Below are 23,372 nucleotides of genomic sequence, written 5' to 3'. Positions count from 1 at the left end.
ACATCTACCTAGTTTACAAAATAGATTGGTGGCTATACCCTTGCTTCAAGTGACAATGACCTACTCTGTCCCTTTCAACATATGCTATTCTACCTTATTTCTCTAGCATTCCATATCTGTTGAGCTATCCTATCTCTTAGATTGCACATATATTGTTTGTCAACATCTGTTGGTCCTCGTCCAAGTTCTTCTTCATCTGAATCTGAATCAATATCATCCAAATTGTGGGAATCTTCTATTTCCTCTTCCACGTGTTCTTCAAAATATGAATCGTCCCAGTTCCACTTACGAATGAAATTATGAAGTATACAACATGATACACAATCCAACCTTGTTTTTTGATGGAATATGAAGGAGGAGTCGTTAATATAGGGAATTTTTTTTTTCAAAACAGTAAATGTCCTCTCCACGACATTTCGAAGCTTTGAATGTCTCAAGTTAAAGAGTTCACGAGCATTTTGTGGTGCTTGTGTTTGGCTCCATTCTCTTAAATGATATCGTACACCACGATAAGGTGCTAGAAATCCCTTTGTATTTGCATAGCCTGCATCAACTATGTAACATCTTCCTACAAAATTATAGGCACCAACTTAAATATTTTAGAAATGTAAATAAATAAATAATGTATGTCTGAATTAACGCTAAATTACCATTTTGAATTTTCAACTTATTTTCTGATCTCTCCCAAACAACATTTCTTCAAACTCTAGAATCTGAAGCAGAGCCTTCCCAACCAGCAAGCACGTATTGAAAGTTCATATCAAAATCTACCACAGCAAGGACATTTTGAGAAAGAACTCCTTTACGATTTCTATATCTTGGTTGCTCTTCCACGGGAATTAATGCAGGAATGTGAGTTCCATCTATAGCTCCAATACAATCCTTCAAAAAGCTTACAATGATTTTAAGATATAGGACATAACAATTAATAACTTTTAGTTAGTAAAAGTAAAATGTAATGCTAAAAACTAACCTTGAACCAAGGATAGAAAAGTGGATTAGAGGATATTTCTTGCGGGATACTTCTTCCTGCCTGCTTGAAATAGTGTTTTCCTAAATGTAGACAAGCTTTCAAGCACTTGTTAAAATACCGACTAATTGTTTCTCCTGAATGTTGAAAACGATTTTGCACAACTCTATTCCTCTCATTATGAGCTAACGTAAATAGAAATATAGCCAACTGTTCCTCAACTTTAACGGTTCTTGAATCAGTTAATAGACCTCTTGTTTTCATCTCATCTACAAGTTGTAAGAAACATCCAACACTCATACGTAGTAGGTCATAGCATCCACAAGGATGTCTTTCAGTCAAATCTTTAATAAAATCTGCTCCAGTTAAAATTGACCGGTGCACTCTTTCTTTTGGTCCAACACCTAAATATTTTCCAATAATGCTAACTAAAAGTACACATTTTGCAAGAAACATCATGAATTGATCTTCATTTGCCATCCTATTTGACATAGAAAAGAATTAATTTTCCAACTGTAATGGCATAAGAAAAAGCATAATACTCTTATAATGTCAACTTGGAACAAAATGTAGCAGAAATTCAAAACAAAAAAGAGATAACATAATATTTTCATGTCAAACTTCAACAAAACATATGATAAGTTTCCAGCAAAACTCTAGGAATATATAATCCAAAAGAGAACAAGATACTAGCCCATAACATTGCTCAAACAACAAACATGCTTTTAACGACATCACTCAAATAAAGCAAGTTTGCTCATGGCCTATTTCTTCCGAAGTTCTGGAGCCATAGCAGCAAAGAATTCAGCATTTCTCTCATTTGTTAGGAGGTTAATAATTTGTATATTCCATTCATCACACAAGCCTAGTTCCAATATCAAAGGCATTAATTTCTCCGCAGACGTGTTGTTTGGTTCATGTTGTAGCCTTATTTGTTCCTCAGCTATTGATGTCCATCTATCAACAGATTTAGCCAAGCTGCTTCCAATAGAGTTTCTAATTCTTTTTGGATGTGATGTCAAAGTTGGTTGCTCAGCTAAACGTCGTTTTCCTACTCTCTTATCTTGACTAGATGATTGAGTTACTTCATTACTCGTAAAGTTTATATTCTGATCAAAACATCCATTGTCATTGTCCACAAATTGTACATCTTTAGAAGCAGGTTTAGTAACTTTTTCAGCAGTTATATCATCATCGGAAAACTCATTTTTAAAATCCTCAGCATCATTAATTTCACACACATTCCTACCATCAGCAACGGTATCTCAAAAAATCAAAGCCAAAGTACTATAATCTGGCAGCTTCTTCGTTCTATATTGAGCATCTTTTGGGTGAGCCTATTATATAATCAATAGTCTTAAATCAGAAAAAAGAATAACTTAAATTCAAACTCATCTTTTGAAAAAAAAAAAAGAATATATGACTCACTGCAAGGTACTTCTCCCAGACATCATCTTCAGCATCAACTTTTCGAGTTTCCTCATTCCACCCAAATCCACTATGTTGTATCATTCTCTTCATAGTAGCATATGTTTTCTTCAAGGTCCTCATCCTATTTTTCATTTTAGTCTTATCAAACTTGTCCCCGTATAGCTTATTCATTTCTCTTTCTACACCATCCCATCCTTCGGTCATTAATCCTCCTTGTTGCGTTCTTCCCAACTTAACTTGTTCAGCAATAAAATAAATGAAATGTTCGTCTTGAACTTCACTCCATTTGGTGTATGGTTTTCCAACCTTAGGTGGGTGGCTAATTGTCATCCTACATAAATGAAATTATAAAGGAAAGTTACCTAATTTATTTGTTACCCATTGCTCAAATACAGACAATATTTAAACAAGTTCCCCTTTTGTACTCTAGCTTAACCTATTTGACATTTGCACCATCAAGACTCACTGTATAGAAGCTAATAATTTAAAATACAAAGAATGCCATTCAACCAAAAGCTCACCTCATTGTAGTCAATTAAAATTAAATCAAGTTTTCCCCTAATATCATCCAACGTCATATAGCATCATAAGAACAATGAGGATCTTGCTAATTTTAGAGCTAAAGAATGTTTGTAGAGCATACCTATGCTAAAAGAAAAAAAAAAGAAAAAGAATGTACATAGGTCGTACTGAGATATCTCATCAACATATTTTTATCAAATAATAATCTACTTGAGACTAGGCTTAGGTAAATAAATTTTAATATTTTAAAAAATTATTTATTATATTATTATTAGAAATTAGAGAAAATTTTAGTTCTTGTATTCTATTCTTCAGGAACATGTAGGAGAAAATACAAAGATTAGATACATAAATTAGCTACCAAGAAATTAAATATATGAAATAAAAAAGGGGAAAGAAAAGATCTTACCTGGAGGTTGAAGTGAAGAGCAGCGTTGCAGCTTGGTGGAAAGAGATGATATGTCCTTTTGTTTTCCAGATGAAATAATGACCGAAAAAAGATATATGAAAATTTAGGCATGTAATTACAGGGTGTAATTACACCCAATTCTCAACCCCCCTTGAGAATTGGGTGTAATTACACCCCTCCAATTACACTCAATTCCCTTTTAAGAATGTAATTACTTGGCTTGACAAACATGCCAAACAATGTAATTACACTCAATTCCAATTACATGGGTAGCTTTCCAAACAGGTGGAGCAAGTATTGAAGATACTTTCTACCGAATCTAATTTTTGCGCACTTTCTCCTTAACCTCTTAGATGATTTTCTTTTAAAATAGTTTTTTTTAAAGGATGGTTAGGTTAAGGAGGTGGCAGAGTGTTCAAAGTGGAAAATACCATAGCTCACTCGCTGCATTATGCTCTTTTGGTGTAATTGGTGTGCATATCCGGTTCTGCATATTTATTTACGTTTATGGAATTTGAAAGTGTTGTTTTGGTTTTAAGTTATTAATCTTTGTTTGACGATTTCTGTGAGATTAATATTTTAAAGGATTAACCAAAATAAATTTGACAATTTAGTGTCATAGAAATATTCCGAAGGTTTTAGAGTTGCCAAAGCACTCTAAGATCATAAAGTACTAAGTTTGGAAGATTTCATATGGTGTATGACATTAAATTTTTGTGCATTTTTAGCACACTTTCTGTAACTTTTAGATTTTTTTTATGCATTATATTGCAGAAACTTTATGTAGATTTTGTTGTGCTTTCAAAATTTTAAAGCAAACTTGCATAAAGCGAATATCGATCTGCATTTTTCCAGTTACATTTTAGGGATGTCTTTTTTACTATTTCTCCGCTGTGAATAAAAGAAATAGTTATTTGTATTGCGAATGAAATTATACCATGTGTGCTTATTGCTTCAAATTGAATAAACAAGTCTAATATGTTGGCAAAGTTACCTCTATTGGATAAAATTATTTGTTTTGGACATGTGAGCATGTTTGTCTATGTGGAATAATTATCCCAAACGAAGATTATTTTGGCCAGATTATGGATAGTCATGAATATGTGATGCATTTAGTAATATCATGCTAGTAGTATGTCGGTCCAAAGAAAGACATATTACTAGGCTGTTTTGGTAGTCAATATTTATGAACTATGTATAAGAGTAACACTTACAAATTATTATTTATGTCCAAAGACTAAATAATAATGTTGTGTTAGGTATCTTAAGATGAACTCTTTTGGATATATATGTAATTGAATTACGTATAGTCGGAGTTCGTCAAAATGAAAGCATATAGACATCTATATGTCTGATTGTGAAGAAAAGAGTTGTGAGTCATCTTGAATCAATAGAACATAGTAATACAAACTTCATTATTGTGGATCCGCTCATGAAAGGTTGCAACCTAATTTTTTTTTTTATGAGCCTATAGCTTATATAGATGTCGTTGGGCTCTATGATGAGCAACTTCAGTGGGAGTTTTGATGGGCCGTGAAATTACGACACTTTTGATGCAAATTCCTTTATCTTTTGTAACTCTTCAAGTACTTTCGTTATTACTTTTCTTGTGTTTATGTCATTTTGTAGGATAAGATATTCGGAGAGCATAAAGGAGCAAAATGAACAAAATAGGCCAAGGACACACCTTGCCTAACATGTGAGCCGCATGTCGTGCCTGCGAAGCCAGAATTCGACCACATAGCATGACAGGCCACTGAGGAATGGAGGTTGAAAGGTTGCGCAATTTGCGAGCTGAACATGCGAGTCGCATGTTAAACATAAGAGACAACAGTGCAAACGCAAACCATGTCCAAAAATTGGAACGTCTAAAGTCAAGAGCATAACATGCGGCTGCTGAGCACGGTTAATATCTCGCATGTTGGTCCTGTGACATAACATGCGAGACACACGTGCCGCCTGCAGAGGTATTTATTTCTAAAGTTTATGCACATTTTTGGTTGTTATAAATTCTCTCCTAGGGTTTTGCAAAAGATATTCTACATTTTTGTTGTCATTTTGTGGAGGCTACATTTATTATTGGTTGTTGAAGCTTTAAAGGGGAATCTTCCACTTTAGTTTGTTGTCTTCTTCCATAACTTTGTAAGCATTTATGAATATTTATCTACTTTTTTCTTTTATTTAATGGAAATGGGTAGCTAAACCCATTAGCTAAGGTTGTGGGACCACATGTGTTAGTTATGTGATTGAGTTTCATATTTAAACTTCATTTTCATATTAAAGATGCATTCTATCAACTCTTCATGCTTTAATGTCTCTTGATGGTTGCAAACATTATTTGTGCCTAAGTACTTTTGCTTTGCTTGAGAAAGATAGTGAATGTTTGGAAAAGAGTTAGATAGCAAGGATTTGGTCATTAAATCCCATTTAATAGCTTGAGCTAGAGATAGGAAAGCTAACTTGAAACAAAATGGGGGTTCACATTTTCCACATTCTAAGGCTTGAAAAAGCTTAGTAAAAATATTTATCAATTTGGTTGAGAAACTTTTGATAAATTTACGTAGCCCATGTTTAATTCCATATAGACATTTGAAGAAGTTGAATTGATACCCATTTGCATTACTTTCCATTGGAACCGCAACCTTAGTCTCTTTTACCAATAGTTTACATTTTATAACAACTCTTATTTTTGTTTGTTGTTGTTGTGTTGACTCAGGTGCAATAGGAGATAATAACTCTGATGATGAAATGATTGTGGAGTCCAGTGATGCAACCGCTATTCGCCCACCTCAAGTTCAAGGAAATGAAAGTTTCCTTGTGAACTATTCTATGTTGCACCTGCACAACACCAAGGACTTATTTGGGGGGTCTACCAACAGATGACCCAAATAGGCGCATAAAGAACTTTCTTAGAGTTTGCACTACTAATGTGCATCCAAATGTCTCCGTCGAGACGGTCAGGTTGAGGCTCTTTCCATTCTCTCTCACGGGCGAGGCCACCGCATGGTTGGATGATCTTCCAGTCGGGTCTATTACTACTTCGGTAGAGTTGACTCAAGCATTCCTCATGAAGTTCTTCCTCCTTCCTGGATGTTACAACTTCATGACAAAATTAATAGCTTTCGTCAACTTCCGGTTGAGGCTCTACACGAGGCTTGGACTCGTTTCAAAAAGAAAGTTAAGAGTTCTCCAAACCATAGGTTGCCCGATAGCGTTTTCCTCCAAACATTCTACGGGTCACTTGATACCGTCAACAAATCGATGGCTAATAATATTGCAGGTGGATCCGTGATGGAAAACTCTTATGCGGTGATGAGTGCTCTCCTAGATAAATTGACTGAGGCCAACGTCGGATGTCGTTGAAGGAGGTCCTTCCAAAGTTATGTCTCGAGAGGAAATCAAGAAGGAAGAAGAGAGAGATGAGAGCATGGAAAAGTTGGTTACTCAAATAGATCTTCTCACGAAACATGTGTTGGGTGAAGGCTCCAAGCGAGTTAATGCGGTAGGATCTTGTGAAGGAGATTCTATGGATGAGCAATGCTTCCAAGTGTATGAGGAGGAAGCCAACTCTATAAACAATCAAGTGGGGGGTTCCCGTCCGAACTACTAAGGTCTTAACCAAGGATCTTAGCGGCAAGGTCAAGGGAATCAAAGTTGGAACAAAGATAGTGGAAATTAAGGGTGGAACAAAGATAATGGGAATTCTCATTGGCAGGATAACAATCAAAGCAGTTACAACAACAATCAAAGTGGTTACAACAAAAATTACAACAACCACCAGAGCTCAAATACTTATATCCCACCTAAGGGGAACCAAATTATTTCAAGGAAACCATCAACTAGCGACCCCGCTAGTTCCAAAATGGAGGATATGCTATTAAGAGTTTTGAAGAAAGTGGAGTCAACCAATTCCTTTTGCAAATAAATGGGGCAACTGGTGAGCTCTCATTCCACTTTCATTAAACAAATTGAGTCACAACTTATCCAAATCTCGGTTCAACTCAATCAAAGGCAAAAGGGCACACTCCCTAGTGACATGGTTACAAATCCGACAAATGATAAACACAAATGCAATGTAATCACTACTAGGAGTGGGAACAAAATTGGGGTAGAAGAGTAAAAAGGGATTGGTTGATGAGGCGGACATTGTTGAAGAGCCAAGAGTTAATGAAGAAGAAGTAAAGATGAAAAATAAGCGGGCTACTATTGAGGAGCCCAGTGTTATTGAACATGTTCCCAAAGGTGATGAAGTGCCGGAAGGCGGGAAAGTGGTAGAAGAGGTTCCCAAATCTTTAAAGCCTATTCCTAAACCTCCTCCTCCATTTCCTCAAAGATTGGCTAAGAAAGCGGATGATGAAAAATTTCTTAAGTTCATAGAGAAATTGAAACAACTTTCAATTAACATCCCATTGGTGGAAGCACTTGAATTAAGGCTCGGGTATACGAAATTCATGAAAGATCTTGTAACCAAGCGGAGGCATTCGAGTTTTGAAACAATGGGAGGTCCACATCATTGTAGCTCTATTGTAACAAAAGCTTTGGTTCAAAATAAAGAAGACCCAGGAGGTTTCGCCATTCCTACCACAATTGGGATGTACAAATTTGCAAAAGCCTTATGTGATCTTGGAGCATGCATCAACTTGATGCCTCTTTCTATCTTTAACAACTTAGGTTTGGGTACTCCCCGACCTATAACTATGAGGTTGCTAATGGCGGATAGAAACGTAAAGAAACGGTGGGTATTTTTTATGATGTGCTTGTGAGAGTTGATCGATTTATTTTTTCGGCCGACTTTGTGATTTTAGATTGTGAAGTTGATTTCAAAGTGCCTATAATCTTATGAAGGCCTTTCTTAGCTACGGGGCCCGCTCTTGTAGATGTGAATAGGGGTGATTTAAAATTTATAATGAATGATGAAGAGATCACTTTTCATATTTTCAAATCGATGAGACAACCGACAGATATGAGTGTCGTGTCAGTTATTGATACAATTAATGAAGCCATGGAGACAACTGTTGAGCATGAATATGTGGGTGAGATGTTAGCGGCGATGATAATGAACTATGAGGAGGAAAATGAAGATGAATTTGAGGAAACAGTTAATGCAATGATGGGGTTGGGTACATACAAATACAACCCCAAAAAAGCTTGATCTTGATCTAGAAAACTGTGAGAAGCCTCCAGCAAAGCCCTTTATCATTGAGCCTCCCACCTTGGCTCTCAAACCTCGTCCTTCAAATTTGAGGTATGAATTCCTGTGACCAAACAACAATTAGCCCGTGATAATCTCCGCCTGGTTGACGGATGAGCAAAGACAACGACTAATGGTGGTCTTGAGAAAGTACAAAAAGGCAATTGGGTGGTGTATTGCGGATATTCAAGGGATTCCTCCTGGAATTCGCACCCATCAAATCCAACTTGATTAAGATTGTGAATCGAGTATCGAGCACCAAAGGATGTTGAATCCTCCTATGCAAGAAGTGGTTAAAGCGAAAATCATCAAGTGGTTAGATGTTGGTATTGTGTACCTGATAGCTGATAGCCTATGGGTTAGTCTGGTTCAATGTGTACCCAAAAAAGATAGGATCATCGTTGTGCCTAATAAGAAAAATGAGTTGATTCCAACTCATACGGTTACCGGCTAGAGAGCGTGTATGGACTATAGAAAATTGAATCGGTGGAAAAAGAGGGATCATTTCCCAACGCCTTTCATGGATCAAATGTTTGATTGGCTTGCGGGAAGAGATTTCTATTGCTTCTTAGATGGCTACTCGGGGTTTAACCAAATCACTATTGTCCCCCAAGATCAAGAAAAAACCACATTCACTTGTCCTTACAGGACTTTTGTTTTCAAGAGAATGCCCTTTGGGTTGTCCAATGCTCCCGCAACTTTCCAATGTTGCATGATGTCCATCTTCTCTGACATGGCTGAGGAGTCCATTGAAATCTTCATGGATGACTTTTCCGTAGTTGGGGACTCCTTTGATGATTGCTTGGGGAATCTAGCCCAAGTATTAAAAAGATGTGAAGAAACTAATTTGGTGCTCAATTGGGAAAAATGTCACTTCATGGTAAGAGAAGGCATAGTTTTGGGCACAAAATTTCGAAGAAGGGCCTTGAGGTTGATCAAGCCAAAATTGAAGTTATTATTAAGCTTCCTCCCCATATCTCTGTCAAAGGTGTTCGAAGCTTCCTTGGGCATGACGGGTTTTATCGAAGGTTCATCAAGGATTTCTCAAAAGTGGCCAATTCTCTTTGCAAGCTATTGGAGAAAGAAGCGAAATTCGTATTTGATTATACTTGCCTAAAAGCTTTTAATCGTTTGAAAGAGAGACTCACATCGGCTCCTATCATTATCGGTTCGGATTGGTCTAAGCCCTTTGAGCTCATGTGTGCTGCAAGTGGGTTTGCAATGGGGGTTATGCTTGGCCAAAAACGTGAAAAGATCTTTCATCCAATTTACTATGCAAGCAAGACTCTCAATAGGGCCCAATTGAACTATACGGTCACCGAGCAAGAGTTGCTTGCCATTGTCTTTGCTTTTGAGAATTTTCGTGCTTACTTGTTAGGAACCCATGTAGTTGTGCACACCGATCACACAACTCTACGTTACCTCATGACAAAGAAAGATGCAAAACCGAGGTTGATACGTTGGGTCCTTCTTTTGCAAGAATTTGACTTTGAAGTCAAGGATAGAAAGGGGTGTGAAAATCAAGTGGCGGACCATTTATCTCATCTTGAAGAAGGTGGGATGCCATCGGATGGAATTTAAATCAATGAATCGTTCGCGGATGAGCAAGTGATAGCGGGGTCATATGATATGATTCCATGGTATGCCGACATTGCAAATTTATCATGTTGGAGGATTTGAATTTTCATCAAAATAAAAATTTCTTGAGCAATGTGTAGAAATTCTATTTGGATGAGCCATATCTATTCCGGGTGTGTGCCGATAACATTATAAGGCGGTGCATACCCGAAGTAGAAATGATGCTCATTATTGAAGCTTATCACTCATCACTCGTGGGTGGCCATCATAGTAGCTCAAGAACGGTGAAAACAAATTCTCCAAAGTAGTTTCTATTGGCCCACCATCCACCAAGATGCCCATGATTTTGTGAAAGCTTGTGACCAATGTCAAAGTCAAGGGGGCATTTCAAGAAAACACGAGTTGCCAATGACTCCGATTCTTGAGGTGGAATTGTTTAATGTATGGGGAGTTGATTTCATGGGCCCATTTGTGAGCTCCTACAACAACAAATACATCCTAGTGACGGTTGATTATGTGTCCAAATAGGTTGAAGCCGTAGCGCTTCTGAATAACGAAGGAAGAAGTGTTACCGCCTTCTTGAAAAATAACATCTTTTCAAGATTTGGTACCCCAAGAGAAATAATTAGTGATGGGGGGTCTCACTTTTGCAAGCGGTTGTTCAAGGCACTTGTTGAGAAATATGGAGTCAAGCACAAAGTTGCCACCCCTTATCATCCCCAAACACGTAGGCAAGTGGAGGTATCAAATCGGGAGATCAAGCGCATCCTATCCAAAACAGTGAATGCTAACCGGACCGATTGGTCAAGGAAGTTGGATGATGCATTATGGGCCTATCCGACGGCTTACAAGATGTCAATAGGTATGTCTCATTACCAATTGGTGTTTGGCAAAAAATTTCATCTCTCCGTGGAATTTAAACATAAGGCATTGTGGGCCTTGAGGAAGTTGAATCTAAATAGGGGGTGATGTCTCAAAATTGAGGATGGATCAACCTAATGAGCTGGATGAATTCCGTTTTAGAGCATATGTTAGCTCTTCACTCTACAAAGCCCGCATGAAACACTTCCATGATAAGAAGATCTTGAAAAGAGAATTTAGCCCTGGGGATAAGGTGTTTTTGTTCAATTCAAGGCTCCGGTTGTTTTTTGGAAAATTAAAATTGAAGTGGTCCGTCCCTTTTGAAGTGACACAAGTGTTCCTGCATGGAGCGATTGAAATTGTGTGTCCAAATGGAGATCGTATCAAAGTGAATAGGCAGCAGGTTAAACAATACTTGGGCCTTCCAAATGAATTGGAGACAAAGAGTATTGAGGAGATCTACCTTAATGAACCATGAAAGAAAAGTAACAACGTCGCACTGCGATAAAAAATCAAGCGCTCCTTGGGAGACAACCCAAGCTTTTACTTTTATGTGTATGTGTTTTTATTTTCATGATGTTTGTTTCAGTGTGTATGAGCAAACTTGAATTGCATAAGGAATGACGAGGAGAATATGCCCAAGTGTTGGGAGGGTTACAATAATCATGGACTCAGAAAACTCAGGCACATTATGCGGTAGCACTGCATCATCACAAGAACCACCTACGAAGCCATATGTGAAGTCACAAGTGGTGCCACAAGAATGAGGCAACTCCAGTGCTCGGACAAGGTCTGCGGTTCACCTGAAGTCACGCAAGCACAGTATGCGTACCGCATCTTGTGCCGCAGGTTGTGCAGTCTGGTAAGTTAAGTCGCGGGTCAATTGACCCGACCCGCGACTCAATTTAAAACAACACACCGTTCCCTCTTCCTTTTCTTCAAAACTCTTGATCTTCATCTCCATCACCGTACATTATCTTAATTTCATGTTTCCAAAAGTGTGTAATCTGTACATCATCATCGTCTATGAATATTAGGGACGAGCTCCCTCACTCTTATGGTAGATGGCAAAAGAAGGGTCATGTTCTAAACCTTCTATTACTTAGTGATGAATGCTTAGGGTCTGTGAATATCCATGGTAATAATGTGAAATCAATGGTAGAGATCATGTTGAGGAATTTCGGGAATTCTTGAAAAACAATTATGTCAAGAATTAGTGATTCTTTATCGAATTGATAGTATACAAGTTTAGTAATACAATTTGGGGAAGTCTGAGTACCCATTGTGTTTAATATTGACTTGCATTCACGTTTGCCTACTACATACTCGATGAAATGCCTGAATGGCCATTTATTTGCTTAGGAAATTTTGGAAGTGTTGTTTTGAGTTAAAATCAGGGAAGTCTTGAGTACCCAGTGTTCGAGCATTGTTTTGGGACCCTTAGTACACCTTCACGTGGAGTATTTAGTGTAAACGAAGTAAGAAGGTTCCAAACTAACTTAATCATTTGTGTATGCATTGTAAATTGTATCTTTCTGATTGAATTCGGGACTTTTCCCGAGGATAGACGACGTGACGACCTTCTTAAGGGAAAAAGTCATGTGTGTGTGGATGATTGTCACGATCCAATTTAGGTAAGTCGCGCGGGCAACTACCTTTCCCACCTCGGTAGGCGAACCCTCTACCCAACAATAGTAAAAAACATGAATAATAAGTAAATAAGCGAAAGAGACAAAATCACGTAAGTCTGATGATAATGATATAGAAATATGCGAAAGCAAGGAAAATACATCCCAGAGTCTGGTCTAACCATACAAGAACATCTAACTAGAATCTATAAGTCTGGAATTATCAATAATACATCAAAAGTCTAAATATGTCTCAGAATAGGAAATAAGACATAAATAAAAGAAGAATTTTCAAGGCGGCGGTCGTCCTCATGCTCACCCTATGGACTCTAAACAACTCTCAAAACGACTATCAGCGACGAGAAACAGAGGTCAATCCCACCTGGAATTTTGCATTCATAAAAGAATGCAACAAGTGCATGTCAGTACAAACAATAGTACTGGAAGGTATCATAGGCTGATTAAGACTAGTTGACATATATAAAGACTATAAGGTAAGAGAAAACAAGCAAACCATAGAGTACAAGTCATTCTTCCAAGAAATCGACTCACATAATCAAGCCTTAATGTAACAACTAGCCCCAAGTGAAACAAATATCCAGGTATACCGAAAACCAAGTCCCATCAAGACAAATCAACACGTAGCCCATATTAAATACAATCCAAGAATATGACCAACACAGTATCCAAATCATAAGCAACCACAAAGCATAATCAAGCAATGCAATATGAGATATAAATGTAATGCAATGCAACACCTGTATTCTTGTACTCCGACAGCGGAATACCTCTACGCCTCGGCAGCATGACCCATGGGGGACCCGTGAAGTCCAAGCACTGTCACTCCGCATACAACTCAGGGGACCCAATTATCTACAAGTATCGCAATATCAATGTTCCATATCATCCCCTCCGCACATAGCTCAGAGGTGACTTAACCTGTTCCATAATCATCAATGTTCCTTCTCATTTCCATCAATAATACCAGTCACACAGTATAATAAGATGATATGAAATGAATATGGAATGATGCAAGTATAAACAATGAATAATATCAAGTTCAATTTGTGCCACACACAACGCACCAATATTATCAACAAGTGATCCACACAGTAATCATAATGAATCTCCAATTTCCATAACAATAAGAGCCAACTATCCCAAATTGGCTATACCAATAACGAGGCGTACACTAAGTACCAATATCAATAATTTCATCCTTCCGTTTTACTCCCAATTCACAAACAATCCACCAATTTATACACAACGTACCAAATAGGGTCCTATGGTGTCTACAGGCCACTAGCCCGATCAAACAAGTTACAAGCAATACCAAACCCAAAGGCAACATCCAACCCAACTTTATACCCGAAGGTTTACATGAAATTTCCAACAATATCATCTAAATATATGCTTCACTAATCGAAGTCTCACCACATGGTAAACCATAACCTATCTGGCAGGCCGAACAGTAATATCACCAACAATCACTTCTTAGACTTCCCTTTCCTTTGAGCCTCGAGATAAAGAAAGTCAAAAAAATTAGAATCATGGAATTAGAATCAAGAAGAACATCAAATAAACCTTACTTCTATTCAAGACCCAAATCCCCAACCTATGAAATGGGGTTTATGAATTAGAAGGGTGAAATTAAGAATCTAAAGGTCCCAACATGAAATTAAACCTCTAGGTGATCAATTCCCATCATTATCAAGTTAGAATAACCAACAATTACTCCAAATTCGGATTATATAGAAAACCCCCAATTTGGGTATAAACCCTAGCCTTAAATTCACAAATTAAGCCTTGGAAATGGAAGATTCAAGTTATATTAGCTAATACCCATCAATATCATGCTAACCCATGCTAAATCCACCAAATAAACAATATTTTATCATCATAAGATCATTAGAGAAGAAACCCACAAAACCCCCTTTTTGCTCTTACCATTTAAGAGAAATCTAGGCATGGATTATTGATTAGGACAAGCTAATGAATGATTTAGAGATAAGAATGTTACCTTAGAGAAGAAATCAGTGAAAACTTGTCACGACCTATTTTGCCTAAGTTGTGCAGGCACTTACCTTCCTACCTCGATAAGCGAACCCTCAACCCAACAATGAATAAATATATAAAAGAATGAAATTAAGCAACGGAATAGAATAAATACGTAAGTCTCATGATATATATATATAGTAAACACCCACAGGGTCTAGTCTAAATAACACAAGAGCATCTAGAGGGAAATAATACAATCTGGAATACTAATACATAAAGTGTCTATGTCTCTGAATAGGACATAAATATAGAAAGTCTTCAAGGCAGCAGACGACCATGCTCACCCTGAAAACTCAAGAGAAAGCTGAAGCGACGATCGGCCACGCATCATGGAAGTGGAGCTGACCTGATACTCTACATTCATAAAAGAATGCAGCAAGTGCAGGTCAGTAAAAACAATAGTACTGGTAGGCATCATTGGCCGACTAAGCATAGCTAACACAATTCATATAATAAAGCAGATAAGCAAATAAACCATCAAGTATAAGACAATGCAATCAATTCCAATTATCCATCATCACCTATGTAAATCATCTAATCCTAAATGTGCCAAGTCTGAATATATCCAATCCAATCCAACATCACAATACAACACTAAACATTTCAAATCAAGTCATAATGCAATGCAATGCAATAATGTTTGAATGCAATGCAATGCCATGCAAATGCGGTGTACACATGTACTCCGGACGGAAATATCGACGTCTCAGTAGCACAACCCAGTGTGACTCGCAAAGTCTAAGTGTCACCCATCCCGGATCTTTGCCCAACAGACATATGGGACCCCGGACACACAACACGGCCCCCAACACACAACAGGGCCCAACCTAAGGTAATATCCAACCCGACTTCATACCCGAAGGTTCACATGCTGTCTCCAATAATATAACCTAAATATGTGCTTTGCTATATAAAGTCTCACCAAAGGTAAGGCATAACCTACCTGGATAGCTGAACCGCAACACCAGCAACTCACTCCTTTGCCTTGCCTTTCCACTGAACCTCAGAACCAAAGTAGTCTAAGCATAATCGATTTCTGGATTAGAAATCATGAAGAATGATACCAATACTGAAATGATAGTTGTTATTGTACAAAAACTCTACCAAGGGAAAGTGGTTATCCCAATGACCACCAAAATCAATTACACGCTCTCAACATGTCCTCGAGCAACTGAATGATTCGCTCGGACTGACCATCGGTCTGGGGATGAAAAGCTGTACTAAGATCCAATCGGGTACCCAACTCCTCATGAAACGCCCTCCAAAAAAGAAAAGTGAAGATAATACCCCGATCAGATACAATAGAAATAGGGAAACCGTGCAACCTCACAATATCCAAAATGTACATCTTGGCTAAATTCTCCGCGGTATAGGGAACCTGAACTGGGACAAAGTGAGCGGACTTAGTCAACCGATCCACTATCACCCAAATAGAATCAAACATGCTAAGGGTCTTCTGAAGACCCGTGAAAAAGTCTGTGGTAATCCTCTCCCACTTCCACTCGAGAATAAGCATCCTCTGAAGCACTCCACCAGGTCGCTGGTGCTCATACTTAACCTATTGAAAATTCCCACACTTAGCCACAAAGTCAACTATATCTCTCTTTATCCAACGCCACCAATAGTTCCGTCTCAAGTCACCGTACATCTTACTCACCCCCGGATGAATGGAATAACGAGAGCTATAAGCCTCAGATAACATCAACTGAACCAAATTACGATCGCGAGGAATGGACACGTGTCCTCTAATCCTCAGAGTGCTCTCAAAATAAAAAATCTATCTCGAATATTTCTCAACTGAGCATCCTCAAACTGATGATTCCTGATCCGATCCAATAAAGCCGACATTGTCTCTATACAAGCCAAAATCCTTCTTAGGGCTGAAATATCAAGACGGATGAAATTGTTGGCCAGAGTCTAAACCTCCATGGCCAACGGACGCTCGAAAATAATCAATCAAGCTAAACTCCCTATACTCACTGCCTTGCGGCTCAAGGCATCAGCTACCACATTGTCTTTTCTGGGATGATACCAAATAGAGATGTCATAGCCTTCAGGAAGTCCATCCATCGGCGTTGCCTGGAATTAAGATCTCTCTGGGTAAATACATACTGAAGGCTAAGGTGATCGGTGAAAACCTCACAATGGACACTGTACAAATAATGCCTCCAAAGCTTCAAAGCAAAGATTACAACTAACAACTCCAAATCATGGGTAGGGTAATTCTTCTCATGAACTTTTAACTGAAGGGAAGAATAAGCTATCACTCTACCTTCCTGCATCAACACCGCACCCAAACCCATACGGGAGGCATCACAATAGACAGCGAAATCCTTACCTTTCACAGGTAAGGCTAGGATCGGGGCTGTAGTCAAAAGAAGCATGAGCTTTTGAAAGCTCTTCTCACAATCATCCGTCCACTGGAAGGGAACATCCTTCTGAGTCAATCTGGTCAAGGATGAAGCAATGGCAGCAAAATCTTTCACAAAGTGACGGTAATAACTGGCCAAACCCATAAAACTATGAGTCTCAGTAACAGTAGTGGGCCTCGCCCAGCCTCTCAAAGCTTCAATCTTCTGGGGATCAACCATAATCCCCTCCTTGGACACCACATGGCTTAGGAATGCTACAGACCCCAACCAGAACTCACACTTGGAAAATTTAGCAAACAGGCTATGTTTCTTCAACAACCCAAGAACAATATGAAGATGGCCCTCATGCTCCTCTTTACTCTTAGAATACACCAAGATGTCATCAATCAACACAATCACAAAGGAATCAAGAAATGGTCTAAAAATGTTGTTCATCAAGGTCATAAATGCAGTCGGGGCATTAGTAAGCCCAAATGACATTACTAGAAACTCGTAGTGGCCATATCTCGTCTGAAATGCTGTCTTCGGAATATCCTCCGCCCTGATCTTTAACTAGTAATAGCCGGAACACAAATCAATCTTTGAAAAAATTGAAGCACCCTAAAGTTGGTCAAACAGATCATCTGTATGAGGCATAGGGCAATTGTTCCGAATAGTGACCTTGTTCAACTGGCGGTAATCAATACACATCCTCATGGTCCTATCTTTCTTCTTCACGAATAACACAGGAGCACCCCAAGGGGAGACGCTAGGTCTAATGAACCCCTTGCTCAATAAATCCTGCAACTGTTCCTTAAGCTCCCTCAACTCGGCAGGTGCCATCCGATACAGTGGGATGAAAATAGGACGAATGCCGGGTCCACGTCGATACAGAAATTAATGTTGCGATCGGGTAGCATACCCAGCAGATCCGACGGGAATACCTCCGCGAACTCGCTCACAATAGGGATAGACTTAAGGGGTGGAGATATAACAGTTGTATCACGAACATGCGCCAAATATGCTAAACACCCCTTACTTACTAACTTCTTCGCCCGAAGGAAGGAAATGATCATCTTCGGGGCGGGACTAGGAGTACCTCTCCACTCAAGCCTAGGGATGCTCGGCATGGCTAAGGTAACTGTCTTGGCGTGACAGTCCTAGATCGCATGATAGGGAGAAAGCCAAGACATATCCAATGTAATATCAAAGTCCACCATATCAAGAATCATCAAATCTACTCAAGTGTAATACCCAACAAAACTAACCAAATAAGACCTGTAAACTCGATCAACAATCACAGAATCTCCGACCGGAGTAGACACATGAACATGTATATCTATGCTATCACAAGGAAAATCCCAACCAACAGCATGAAATGCAGATTGATACGAATAAGTTGATCCAGAATCAAATAACACAGATGCTGTTCTATGGCAGACAGAAATGGTACCTGAGATCACAACATCTGAGGCCTCTGCCTCGTGCCTACCAGGAAATGTGTAATAATGGGCTCCACTACGCCCAGTCTGAGATCCCCCTCTCGTACTCTGGAAACTACCTCTAGCTTGCTGGGGCCCACCTCTAGAACCATGGGAAGTACTGTGGCCTGACTGAGCACCGCCTCTCTGAGAAGTCCCAGCAAGACCACCATATGATACAGGAGTCCTCCGCGGCTGATAGTCTCGCCTGGGCAGGGGACATCTACTAGCAACATGCCCAACTTTTCCATAAAAAAGCAGGTAAGAGGAGTCGAATGCTGAAACACTGACGCTGAAGACCTAGATGAAGCAACCCTGTTCACTAATTTGGAGAACAAACCCTTAGGAGCTCTCTGCCTGGGTGGCTCACTGGAGAAAGCCGGCAACGCTGAATGTACGGGATGACCGGAATAGGGCTGAGGTGGCCTAAAAAAATGACCGGCGCCCCTCGAACCAGAACCCCTAAAACTGCTAGTCTGACTTAGCCTCTTGTCACCACCACAAAAAACGCGGGCGTTAGCGCCCTTAACCATAGAAGCATGCTCGATAATGGATTGGAATGAAGCTCCCATAGACGTCATCTAAAGACAAGAAATCTGTAGAGAGCCCTCTAGTCCTCCAATAAAGCACCTGATCCTATCGGCCTTTGTAGGATCAACGGAGTAGAATAACGGGCCAGATAAAGGAAGCGGGTCACATAGGACTCCAAAGACATGCCCCTCTGCTCAAGGTGTAAAAACTGATCCCTACGCGCCTCTCTCAAAGACCGGGGCATATATTTCTCAAGGATGGCCCGGTAGAACTGAGTCCAAGTCAAAGGAGGAGATCCCTCAGGTCTGCACTCCACAAAATACCTCCAGCACGTCTTCGCGTTGTTGCGAAATTGGTAGGACACATAATCAACTCTGTGGGTCTCCGCTATCCCTATACGGTGCAGCAACTCATGCATATCAAGAATAAGCTCATTGGCATCCTCACATGAGGTACCTGTAAACCTCGGCGGCTCTAACTTCTTGAATCTCCCAACCAGGTCCTGATCAGAAGCAGTCATAATAACGCCCTCCATGGGCCCAATCTCACCACCAGGAGCGGATATCAAATCAATGCGAGGAGCCATAGTTGCAGCAGGTTGTGCTGCCCGCTTAAGTCCCTGCTCAGGGGTCTGCGCTCCAACCCTAGTCTGTGAACCCCCGCCAGGAGTAGTCAAACCAACTGTCACCTGTTGGGCATCAAGATGAAGTAAGACCCTGGCCATATTATCCTGCATGGCTTGACCAGAAGTAACCTCAGGTTGTGATTGTGCTGGAGCTACATCCTCGAGCACAGGAGATGGGGATATCTCCCGGCGCTGTCCTACCGCTAATGCTCTACCTCTGGCTGGGGCAGCCTCGTGGCCTCTCGCTCTGCTGCGCCCTCTAGCTGTCACTCGCCCTCGGGTGCCAGCTGTAGCTGCTGGCTCTGGCACTGACCTCGGGCCATAGTAGCGCAAGTCCTCACCATCTGTGAAGAAGATATAAGAGTCCGATACCAATTTGATCTTTCCAGATACCAATTTGACTAAAGTGGGACGAAAGAAAGAAAGAAAGTGAGATTTCCTAAATGTCCTATAGCCTCTCGCAGATAAGTACAAAGCTCAATGTACCGATCCACGAGACTCTACTAGACATGCTCTATTATTAAAGACCGGGTAACCTAAGGCTCTGATATCAACTTGTCACTACCTATTTTGCCTAAGTCATGCGGGCACTTACCTTCCCACCTGGGTAAGGGAACCCTCAACCCAACAGTGAACAAATACATTAAAGAATGAAATTAAGCAATGAAATTAATATATATATATATAAGTAATAGAAATGTACGGAATGATGATAAACACCCCCAGGGTCTAGTCTAAATAACACAAGAGCATCTCGAGGGAAATAATACAATCGGGAATACTAATACATAAAGTGTCTATGTCTCTCAATAGAATAGGACATAAAGATAGAAATTCTTCAAGGCAGCTGACGGCCATGCTCACCTTAGAAAATCAAGAGAAAGCTAAACCGACGGTCAGCCACGCATCATGGAAGTGGAGCCGACCTGATACTCTACATTCATAAAAGAATGCAGCAAGTGCAGGTCAGTAAAAACAACAGTACTGGTAGGCATCATCGGCCGACTAAGCATAGCTAACATAATTCAGATAATAAAGCAGATAAGCAAATAAAACGGCAAGTATAAGACATTGCAATCAATTCCAATTATTCGTCATCACCTATGTAAAGCATCTAATCCCAAATGTGCCAAGTCTAAATGTATCTAATCTAATCCAACATCACAATACAACACCAAACATCTCAAATCAAGTCATAATGCAATGCAATGCAATAATGGTATGAATGCAATGCAATGCCATGCAAATGCGATGTACACATATACTCCGGACAAAAATATTGACGTCTCAGTAGCACAACCTAGTATGACTCGCGAAGTCTAAGTGCCACCTGTCTCGGATCTTTGCCCAACAAACAAAAGGGACCCCGGATCTTTTCCCACGGGGGCTTCTCACCTGCACCATTCTGGAAGACCCGCGGAGTCCATGCACTCACTCAATCCACGATTACGGAATGAACATTGGACATCGGACTCTCACGTCACTCTGAACACTGGACATCGGACTCTCACGTCACTCAAGTAAAAGTGTTTTTATCAAGTATCAATTCACTCAATCCACGATTTCGGGACGAACATCGGATATCGGACTCTCACGTCACTCAAGTAAAACTGAGCTCAGCTCATCAAGTACCATCAATATCTCAACAATGTATCATGAAAATGATAGTGCGTACAATGCATGAATCACATCTATAATCATGCTTAATACCACCAGTACCAACAATGGGTACACCAACAATATATCTGAATCACAATATCAACAGTGGGTATGCTAATGATATAACTGAATCACAAGAACCAACAATAGGTACGCCAATAATATATCCGAGTACAAATACCAACAGTGGGTATGGAAACTATATTATAATCAAGATGATAAAACATAATCGAATATCTACTAATGACTCATGGCATCAAGCTGACACAATAGAACAATCAAATTATACATAACGGGATGGCTAGCCCCCAACACACAACAGGGCCCAACCTAAGATAATATCCAACCCGACTTCATACCTGAAAGTTCACATGCTGTCTCCGATAATATAACCTAAATATGTGCTTGGCTATACGAAGTCTCACCAAAGGTAAGCCCTAACCTACCTGGATAGCCGAACCACAACACCAACAACTCAAAACCTTTGCCTTGCCTTTCTGCTGAACCTCAGAACCAAAGTAGTCTAAGCATAATCGAATTCTAGATTAAAAATCATGAAGAATGATACCAATATTGCTACTATTCAAATTGGGTCAATTCTAGCCCTAGAAATTGGGGCAATGGGCCCACAAAGGCAAAATGGGAATTTTGGAAGCAAAATGCCAAATTAAGTACTAGGTGATTATAACCCAACCACTAATTGCTGATTTAACTCAAGGATTAGCCTAATTTCTAATTTCAAGCAAAATCCCCAAATTGGGTATAAACCCTAATTCCTTGATTCCAAAATTCAACACTAGGAATGGAAGATATATGATTAATAAGCCTAGATTCATCAAAATCTAACATAAACATCATCAATTTCCTCATTAATGAGCCTAAGGAAAAGTTCATCAAAACCCTCTTTCAACTTCCATCACTAAGGGATTGTTAAAGGGAATGGGAATCCAAGATGATTATGATTAAAGGAAGAGTAAAGGAACAAGTAAGATTTATCTCCAAGAATGTCTCCAAAATATCTCCAAGAACTGTTCCCCAAGGCTCTAATTTCAAAATGAGAAATAATAAGGGTCTAAGGGCTTTTAACACTTTATTTATTTTATAAACTACCTATCACCCGTTTTAGCAGCACTGGGACTGCCCCAGCGACGCCGCTTCAGCGGTCACCTGGCCGCTTCAGTGGTTAAGGCTAAAACGCTTTGGCCGCTACAACGGCAGGTTACCGCTCTAGCGGTATGACTGCCGCGGTGCTGGTGCCGCCAAAGCGGGCACTAGACACCAGAAAACTTCCCAAGTTTCACAATTTGATCCCATTTTTTGACTAATTTTCGAGGCTATCTGCTTACATACCATACACATAGACACACATAAAATGCGCTGTGGACGCGTCCATGACATCAGAATTCCCAACAGAGATCTCGTCGATCGGGTTAACTCCTGATGCCTTAATTCTAATTTCCCAACCCAAGTCCCGAAATGTATCTGAGTATATTGGGAACCGAACCAAATACACACCCAAGTTCTAACTGACCATCAGGACCTCTCGAAATCGAGAAATTTCAAAAAAGATTCGTTTACCAAAAAGTCAACTTTGGGTCAATCATTTTTCACTTTAAGCCTATATTTCGCAAAGGTTGCCCGAATCCGGTCTAGACACCTTGAGAAGAATGCAACGGTCCCCTCGGGTCAAAATTAAGCTAATCAATGCTTTGGAAAGGGCGAAAATGCCGAAAAGACTATATCGACCATACGAGTATAGGAAATGACTTAATGTCTAATATTTTAACACATTAAAAGGCCTCCGACTCAACTAATTCTGCTTCTGCGGCATCACAGTGTTCCCGTCTTGATGGCCACGCAGACCACCTTGACGGTCCACTCACAACTGCCCTTAGCCGCTTCAGTGGCCAGGCAACTGCTATAGCTGTGCCGCTGATGCGGTACTGGTGCCGCTATAGCAGGCACCAGAACCAGATTCCCCAAAAATAAACATAGGCTCTATCCGAAATGTCGACTAACACCCGAGTCCATCTGCTCACAAACCACATACACAGACACACATAAAAACACGCTACAA

At 39.8% G+C, this 23,372-nt stretch overlaps 3 protein-coding genes across 3 annotated transcripts; 1 reads left to right on the top strand and 2 right to left on the bottom strand.

Moving 5' to 3' along the window:
• Window positions 1-378: 378 nt before the first annotated feature.
• On the bottom strand, window positions 379-2,104 carry LOC132629334 (uncharacterized). The gene is made up of 3 exons (XM_060345016.1): window positions 974-2,104; window positions 651-882; window positions 379-568 (listed from the first exon to the last, which is right to left on the bottom strand). The coding sequence occupies exons 1-2, from the start codon at window positions 1,460-1,462 to the stop codon at window positions 700-702; spliced, it is 672 nt and encodes a 223-aa protein (XP_060200999.1). The 5' UTR covers window positions 1,463-2,104; the 3' UTR covers window positions 379-568; window positions 651-699.
• On the bottom strand, window positions 1,735-2,927 carry LOC132628353 (uncharacterized). Its single transcript, XM_060344138.1, has 3 exons — window positions 2,923-2,927; window positions 2,409-2,732; window positions 1,735-2,215 (listed from the first exon to the last, which is right to left on the bottom strand). The coding sequence occupies exons 1-3, from the start codon at window positions 2,925-2,927 to the stop codon at window positions 1,735-1,737; spliced, it is 810 nt and encodes a 269-aa protein (XP_060200121.1).
• A 4,589-nt stretch (window positions 2,928-7,516) lies between these two features.
• On the top strand, window positions 7,517-8,484 carry LOC132628352 (uncharacterized). Its single transcript, XM_060344136.1, has 2 exons — window positions 7,517-8,067; window positions 8,178-8,484. The coding sequence occupies exons 1-2, from the start codon at window positions 7,517-7,519 to the stop codon at window positions 8,482-8,484; spliced, it is 858 nt and encodes a 285-aa protein (XP_060200119.1).
• Window positions 8,485-23,372: the final 14,888 nt, after the last annotated feature.

The sequence above is a fragment of the Lycium barbarum genome, chromosome 2 (genome assembly GCF_019175385.1).
Source record: "Lycium barbarum isolate Lr01 chromosome 2, ASM1917538v2, whole genome shotgun sequence".
Classification (NCBI taxonomy): Eukaryota; Viridiplantae; Streptophyta; class Magnoliopsida; order Solanales; family Solanaceae; genus Lycium; species Lycium barbarum.
Note: the sequence above shows the minus strand (reverse complement) of the source record. Positions and strands in the feature narration are given on the sequence as shown.